Source organism: Synchiropus splendidus, chromosome 12, assembly GCF_027744825.2.
Source record: "Synchiropus splendidus isolate RoL2022-P1 chromosome 12, RoL_Sspl_1.0, whole genome shotgun sequence".
NCBI classification, from domain to species: Eukaryota; Metazoa; Chordata; class Actinopteri; order Syngnathiformes; family Callionymidae; genus Synchiropus; species Synchiropus splendidus.
The window spans coordinates 16791822-16800642 of record NC_071345.1 but is presented as its reverse complement, the minus strand read 5'-3'; the positions used below and the strand labels follow the sequence as shown (position 1 = coordinate 16800642).

The 8821-nt window shown below is 43.9% G+C and overlaps 1 protein-coding gene across 2 annotated transcripts; it reads left to right on the top strand.

Moving 5' to 3' along the window:
• Positions 1–634: 634 nt before the first annotated feature.
• LOC128768866 (transmembrane protein 74) lies at positions 635–8533 on the top strand. Of its 2 annotated transcripts, none has more exons than XM_053882079.1 (2): positions 635–1099; positions 1527–8533. In XM_053882079.1, exon 2 carries the CDS (start codon positions 1587–1589, stop codon positions 2415–2417), a length of 831 nt encoding a protein of 276 aa, XP_053738054.1. In that variant the 5' UTR covers positions 635–1099; positions 1527–1586; the 3' UTR covers positions 2418–8533. The 2 variants fall into 2 exon arrangements, with proteins under 2 accessions (XP_053738054.1, XP_053738055.1); XM_053882080.1 differs by lacking the exon at positions 635–1099 and adding an exon at positions 1260–1456.
• The last annotated feature ends 288 nt before the right edge of the window (positions 8534–8821 follow it).

Genomic DNA, 8821 nt, shown 5'->3' with positions numbered 1-8821 from the left:
ATCTTATGGCAGTGTGTAATTCTGAGCCATATCAGTTGTTTCAGATACCAACAGTGCCTGGACTTGTAAAGCAATATATCATTGATATTTGTGGAGTAATATATCTGTGTATTTATCTCCTGCACGTAGTGTTGATATTTAGAGTCAGCAAGCCTTTTCGCAATGTGGCGTGTAGTTCTTTTACAATGATCTTTTGCGTAGTTCTCAGCTGGAAACACAGGCGTCTTCCTGTTTCGACCCCATTCCTGCGAGACAGAACTGCAAAGGGTGCATGTGAAATGTGTCAAAAAGTGACGGATAAATTTGGAGCCAACAGTGATTCGTAAATAAGACTGCACAAGAAATAGGACACGCCATATAAATATCTTAAGAGTCGCATCCCAGATTTACAGAGGACAACTTAAGAAGCCAACAATGGAGGAAATGGGACACAGAACTTTAAAAAAAAAGGTGAGAATCAGCACCTCTGAGCTCAACTGTCGGAGGACAAAACTCCACTTTGGAAATGAGGTCAGGTGGAGGATTTGAAAGAGTGGAGGGATCACAGGAAGCATCAGGATGGAGTGGTGAGCCGCTATATTGTGTATTCACCAGCAATGTCCCGTCACAATCTGGGTCGAAGATGCCTCCTTTCTGGCAGCTAGATGAGGTTTATTCATGGCTTCTGCTGCATTTACATGAGGGGAAACATTTTTAATTCGTGAACCTGGAATTTGAAGTGGAGACAGAAACTTTACAGACTTGCATCTAATACATTTGTGATTTGATTTTACTCTCTTAGTTGGACAATGATATTGTTTTGCGACCTGTTTTCTTGTGTTTGAATGACTGCAAGTCTCCCACGGCTCGTCAAATCCTCATCTCTTCTGCGTGCGCTGATCTCAATCGCCTCTCAGATAGCGGCTTCTTTCAGCGCCACAGTGCGGGCAGCTGCGTCCCCGTGTGGGAGGGACTAACCGAGGTCTCCCGGCAGTGCAGCATCGAGCTGGAGAGAAGAGCCGACAACACATTTACTGATAAGGAACGTGACTCCCGTGATGTGGAGTCACTTGCCATGGCTTCCGCGCGGAGAAGACGGAGGGGATGCTGATGGAGCGAGGTGAGTTTTCCTTCCCTCCAGTGGATGAGGGATTAGATCTCAGTGAGAAGGGAGGACCGTGCGTGACTGATCCACCCATGCGGGGAAGTGTGCGGGAGTGTTGGCGCTTGGCGTTGCCGGAAATTAATGCTTGCATTGTTTTAAACTCCGATGCGATCTGGGTTGCTCTGTTCCAAAGCAGAGGGATGGAGTTTAATCTCGGTTTACACACGGATTGAGCTCTAATTGGATCCAAATGGCATTTGGCTAATCGCGGCCAATAAGCGCCTTTCAGGCACCAAATCGATCTCATCAACTTTAAAACGCTGTTCGGCCGTAGAGGTTTGCGCTCGGATCCGTCCCCCACAGTGGCGTGAAGTGTGTGTTTGCTTCTCGGGCTCATTCGAATTCAGCGTCTAACTTGGGACGTGTGTGTGTGTGTGATCAGGGATGCTGGGGAGCAGAACCGACGCGGGAGGAAGCGTGTGCCAGCCGGTGACCAAGACGAATGGAGTCCACGGAGCTGTCGTCTTTAAATCAGGGGGGGAAGCAGTCGGAGGCGTTGGAGCGGCGCTCCGCGGCGCTGCATGTCCGGAAGACGGGAGCATCAACAGGAGGAGCCGTCTCCGGGGAGGGAGGAGGCGGGGACCTGGCGCGCAGCAGCCACGGCCGGGGTCACCCGGCGCATCCGCGCAAAACCACCGTGGATTTGAGAGTCACGCACCACGGCGAGGATAAAGTCCGGGTTTGCTGCGACCAGGAGCTCGAGACATCTTTCACGTACGTCGATGAGAATGTGAACCTGCGACTGGCCAGCCCGGAAGTGAGTTGTAAAAGTTCTGGCCGAGCCGCGCGTAATGGCGAGCCCTGCTCCGAGACGCTGCCGGAATTCTCCTTCATGTCTGAGGACGACCTGTCCTTCATGGAGGGCCCGGGGACCTCCATTGACTACGGGTTCATCAGCGCGGTCACGTTTCTGGTGACCGGGATCTCGCTGGTGATCATCTCCTACGCAGTCCCGCGGGATGTGGCCGTGGATCGCGACAGCGTGTCAGCCAGAGAGATGGAGAGGCTGGAGATGGAGAGCGCGCGGATAGGCGCGCACCTGGACCGGTGCGTCATCGCCGGACTGTGCCTGCTGACGTTAGGGGGCGTGGTGCTGTCCACGCTGCTGATGATCTCCATGTGGAAAGGAGAGATGTACAGGAGGAAGGTCATCGCTTATTCCAAGCGCTCCGCCAAACTTTACGGCTCCATCAGTCTAAAAACCAAATCCAGCCCCAGCCACTCATCTGCCCACCTGTCCCTTCAGGATGAAACAGCGGAGACTTTGGCTTAACACGCTCATTTTGTTGTGCAACCTAGTCACACATGCCAGTGTTATGCTTTCTCTATTACCGTGTACAGCTGAGAAATGTTATTACTGCGTTAGACGTTCATCAAACACGCCTCTCGAAACGCATTTACACTGGGAGCGCAGATCGTTTGCAGCCATGTTGTTATTTTCTTAATTTGTCTGTATAACTGGATAGTTATTTTTTTATTTCTATTTTTTGATGGGGGCATGAAAGAAAACATTTAATAGCATTATTATGTATCTATGTCATCACATGGAAGATAGAGACTGCGGTGAATAATCTGCTCATACTTTATTCCACAGAAAAACTTGGGACTTTAAGAGATTATATTCGATTTATTAATTACAGATTAAAATAATTATTTAGACCTAATAACACGGATTTATTGCAAATAAACCGTTTTCACAGGGAACATTTCTCAGTGCACCGATGCCAGGTGCACAGCATTATAAAATGTGATGTCATAACCATAACATACATGGTAATGGAGACTGAATGAGCTTGCATTGATGGTCTGAAAATCTATATTTTAAAGACAAAACTTCAGGATAGAAGCACAAAAATACTCCGTGCACTTTATGATCAGAGGGTTCGCTTTTCACTGGAGCACTTCCACCCTGATGTTGAAGATCATGGGGACAGATTCAACTTCAATGTGATCATTCTGGTATCATTTTTCAATCGTAATAAATTTATTATGAAACCTCTGAATAGCCCTAGCTCACACTAAACAATATCAAAGAGAAATGACAGTCAGATGCTGGAAAATGTTCAATACAACTAACAATCTCAATGAAACTGTCAGTCAATCCAGAGTTCCGAAGACATGTCACAACGAATATAATGCATTGGAGCTTGGCACCAGTAATTACAGAGCAACATTACCGTTGACAACAATGATAAAATGAGAATATTAAAAGCGATGTTTCTAGTATATCAAGAATGTGAAAAGGAACCTTGACGATGAAGCCTGCACTGAATGCTGAAAAGACTCCAGCGGCAGACATTTGAAAGCATCGCACACAACAGCAGCTGAGTCTTGAAGGAAAACTTGCAAATGTTACATTGACTGTGGTTAATGAGCCGAAAGCCAAGACTAAGCTGTGTTCATTTTTCAAACAAACATGTGCTTCCCTTTCTTTTAAAAAAAGGGAACTTGTCAAAAAAGTGCTTACTGGAAATGGTGCAAATCATGTGTCGCATATTGATCTGATGTTAAGACATAACCCTTGACGTTATGGTACTCGCCTATAGATCATGTCAAACTCTTGCACACCTATTTAGAGTCATTTTCAAATATGCCAAACGGATGATCATTAAAGAGCTTTATGTCACTTCCGCTGGGTCATATCTGTGAGCACTTTTGTCGATTATCAAAGGCCCATTCATTTTTAATATCAATATTTCCAACGGCGGAATCGTGCACCGGCACATTTCAGGAAGTAGTGAGCCTCCCTGAGGATGAGGGAAGGAGCGGGAAGAAAGCTGTCCTCATCCTTTCTGATGCAGGGGAAAATAGCTCAAGTGCTGTAATATCCGGTGACAGTCCCACTCCGGTGCAGTGCTGAGGTAGGCTGCTAGCTCCAGCTTCATGCATCTGAGCCAAAGTCAGTTTGATGCTGCTGAGAAATTTGACAGGACGTGACAAGTGCTGACAGGCCTCCTACCGTGTCTCCTTGCCTCTCTTGCTATGATGTCCCGCGCCGAGATAAGCTGCGTGAATGTGCTTGTATGTTGCAGTGGTATTAGGTCAGAGGATGGTAATCGTGTCAAATATAAATATTTCATGAAGCATTTTCAGTTGTAACAGCGTAGTTATGACTAATACCCTTTTAATTTGTGCTCGGACCAGGATTTTCTGAGTTGATCTGATACTCTCAGACCACTACAGTTATACAACTAACATCCGACTTACGACCTGCTCGACTTACGTCCACCCGTACTTAGGACCACGGCAGCAGATGCTTATTTTTTTTATTCAACGTCTGGCACCGCAGCACATAGCAGCCCGACAGTTACGGCAGCACAGTATCCCAGCATCTCACTCTCTCACAGCGATCTACCACTACAGTTGCACCTATAACCGTTGTGTCGGCTATTTTGAATGGCATTCACCTTACGTCCAATCTGACTTATGACCTTATGAAGTCGGATGTTACTTGTATAGTTACCAAGGCATCAGAGTCAGCGTTTGAATGTATATAAATATTTTGGAGTGAAATTGTAAAAATGATCAACTGCTAATGTCTGTTTTGTGATGTGTTCTAAGCTTTTGACTTGAGATGATGCTTTAGATGAGGAGTTAATGTGAAAGATAACATCACAAAAATCATTTGTGACCACACGGAATAGTGCTGAGCTAAAAGTAAAACCTTCCTGTGAATTCCAGGCTAGAAGCAGTTGGATTAAAGGGTGTCCCTGAACTCATCCATTTGTGACTCACTGTGATACCACTACTTCCTCACTCATTACAGGGGCTATTACGACCAGCGACAAATCCAATAATTCCTGGAAATCTGAAAATCCGACTCTTCGTCTCTCGTCGAGAAATCTGTGACTGGAGAACTATTTTCAATGTGACGGCAAGGAAAAGAGGTCAGCCACTTTGGACAAATCGTATAGATGGAGTTATATATCGCTCATCGCAGCTAAGGCTGCTGCACAATCTCCCTGGCTGTCCTCCATTCATTTTGTCATTTCTCCACCTCAAGAAGAGAGACTTGGGAACACCTAATCACTCGTAAAACAGCTGCCCCATATATATTATACGCTCAGACAGCCTTCAAAAACTCATTACATTTCCAAAATGTATCTTTCCTTTGGGAACTGTTCAAGTTGACACTACGGGGGGGATTTGGTGGCGAACAAAATTGCGTAAAAAGATTTAAGGAGTAGAGATTGTTCTGGCTATGATGTGCTAAAAATAAGTGTTAATCCCCCGGTGTGACCTGACAAGTCAGCAAGAATATTTAACTAGAATGACATTGTTTGACATTAGAAGCGGCACAACAGATGCATTATTTATCAGCTAAGTACACATCTTTGTCGAATTAGATGGGAAGAAATAGAAGGGATTAAAGAAAATCCAAACACAACGGAAAGCTCTCAGGATAAATAATGTTCAAATCAGAAACAATTTGCTGCAATATAAGGCAAGGAAAATGCTTGAAAGGTTTCTGAATAAAAGCTAATTGTGTGCGCCGTCTGGAGAGAAGCTGTGATTTCAACACCTTTGGTTTTCATCCACCCGCTGTTCTAAGTGTGCGTTTTCTGTCGGATGTTGAGGTTATTTTTGGGAGTGAGAAATGACTGCGTGGTGTGTAATGTGTGCTCATGTGTTAATGGGAGCAATGCAAGTGAGAGCCGAGGTGGAAGTTTTGGGGAAAATAGTCTTAAATAATTCAGCATTCTAAGAAACTTCTTGGTTAATGTTTGTAATTCCCACATCACTCAGGTCAATAAAAGGAGAAGGGAATCAGAATAGTCAGGAATAAATTTGAAAAAATCCTGATTCAGCGTTACTGTTCAGAGGAGCCCATGACTCTGAATGACTGTTGGAATAAATAAATGAGAATAGCAGTCAGAGAGTGTAGACCTCTGTCAAGCAGCTCATGTCCACCCAGTTTTCACCCAATATTATTGTCCTACATGTGAAGCTCAGTCTTGGCAGGCTAATAAGTCTTAGTGTCGGAACACCAAAGCCACATGGATGTTGTTAAACTGATTTCATGTTGTGTGTCGCGGTAGAAGCACAGTTAGCCAGTGACAAACCCTTGAAAAAAGCCTGGATGAGATGGTAATCCTGGACCACATTCCTGGACCAGATGGTGATCTGTAATCTGTTCCTTGTCCCACCATGAAAGTCACTGAAATCCATGCATGGTTTGAGTTGTTTTGTTAACAGATGAATGGATAAACGCAGGGTAAACAACCTCCTTGGTGGGAGTAAATAATTGGCAAAAACAAGTCAACAAATAAGTAAGCTTGCAACAATGCGCACCAACAGTTGAGGCTACATCAAAGGCTGGTTCTCTTTCCTTTTTACCCTACTTTTATTTTTTCATTTAATTCAATTTTCAATGGACAGAAGCCTGAAATGAAGGTACTTTAACTTGGCGATTGATGGTTGTGCTTGTAGATAGATTTACGTTGTTAATCCCAAACAACGAAACAGAGGAACAACATCATATAATTCAAAGGAAAATTTAAGCAAAAAAAAAAAAGGCAGCAGGTTCAAAATGATATTGAATAAAAAAAAGAGCGTGGAAAGTAATTATGAGTGCAATGTGTAGTAAGTGCGCTGTGTGCTGTTGACTTAATGTGGCTTACAAAACCGCCTGCACCACAATCACACATCTACGACACACATTAATTTCTCAATTATTCCAATCCTGTGGTGCTGTATTTGAAGCGAAGATAATCTTCTTAGTTTGCCTATTGAAGCGTGGAGGACGTGCATTATCCCAAACATACGACATCAGTGAGAAACCCTTGAATATATGATGGAATACAGTATGTGGCCGTGAAAGCATTTGCATTGTCTAAACTGATACAAGACAGAGGGCCTTCCTGTACTTTTCCAGGCGTCAGTTGTTGTTTATGGAGACCGTTCCATAAATTGGTGGTAAAAAGAAATCCTATAATCCTCAGTCCAAGTGTTTACTGCCTTAAAAATAGATTTGAGAGCCTCTCCTCAATGCCTAATTAAGTTTGTTTACTGATGAGTTTTGGTATTCCTGCACAGAAATGTGTTGCCGCCATCTGAACGAACGTTTTCTGTTGGCACCACTTCCCAGAAATCACAGCATGCTATTTCCAGTCCAGGCCAGAAGTGTTAAACCGTCCCCTGAAAACCTCATTTTTTCATTTAATTGCATCAGACTGCATCCACCTCCCTTGCGTGTCTTCACATGTCCCCCCCCCATCACACCTTGAGGTTCTGCTGCCACTTCAACCAGAAAACCCCTCACGGATTTGGAAGAGCCTCTTTCTAGATTTGAAGGCACCTGAGGCGGCGGGAACTTCAAAAAGCAGCAAGAGACATACACAAAACACATGCCTTTTATCGTAGTTTGTACATATTCTGAACAAGTTTTGGTTTTCTGTCAGTTCCATCCTTGAACTGAATTGGAATGTTCATGAATCACAATCATCTTTCTCCAACCAACTGAAGGCACCTTTAAGGGTCTTGATAAATCACTTCATCTGAAGCCACCAAAGTGTTGAGACCTACAGAAAACTCCAAAAGACAAAGGCGTCTAAAATGTAGTATGAAATGACCCATTGGTCGTTGACACAGACTGTTGGTACCGAAAACGGCTGAACCAGTTCGTAATTACTGCTTCAAGGGACCCTCTGAAAGGTTTTCCTGTTCTGGGTCGGATTAAGAATTTATAATCTTGCATAAAATATCCCCCAGGCAAATTCCTTATTAGCATTCCATATTAACTTAAAAACACTAAAGGGCATATAAATACAGTGTGCCACCGTGTGCTTCTTTCAGTATGATAAAATTGTGTTTATGTCAGTGCTTTGAAGAGTACAATGAATACGTACGTACCAGTGTTGAAACTGTGCGTCTCCGTTGTGCATAATAAAGCGCTGGAAATCTCTGTGCGTTTGTGTTGATACATTTTTTCCAGCTATAAATTTTATAGTGAGGATGGATGAATGACTGCCTGGTTATTAATGTCAAGTGATTCAGCTGACCACGCATGAGGCTTATTATTTATGACTGTAACCTTCCTAACTCAAGAACCAAGTCCATGGTTCCTTGTGGCCTCTTGGCCTTTTGTTTTAACACATTCACCAAAACAATGAAACGCAATATCTCTGATTCTAATGGCCACAACTACAAACAGTCTTCATAAGTCAGGTGTAAACTGTTGTTCACCCTAGATGCACATTTCTAAATACAGGTAGCAACCTTGCACACGCAAACCTTATGCTAAACTTAATAATTCTGCCCACTAAGTGCTTGTTTCAGAACTTCAGGAGTGGCCCAAGCCAGAGGCAAACCAGGCACACAGCGGCTTTTTCTGGTCTCGACGTGAGCTTTTAAAAGCAGAGTATCTTTCTCGGCAAGTGGTTATCCATTATAGACGCCCCATTTGACTAGCTGTGCTGCTGCGACACACAGAGGCAGTGAGACGCTGGTAAGGCGTCGCACATTAGACGGTAGTCATGAGGACTTTTTATGTCCAGTGTTGAAGCTGAAGTCATTGAGGCCCATTTATGCTGCCTTTACGAATGAAATTTTACCCGCCCGATTCAAATGTTATCGCCACTGTTCTTTACACTGGTATTGCTGTTCACCAATATATCCACCAGGGGCAGGCCAGAGTCAAACGTTTATAACAATAACAAACTCCACAACAAACATGGC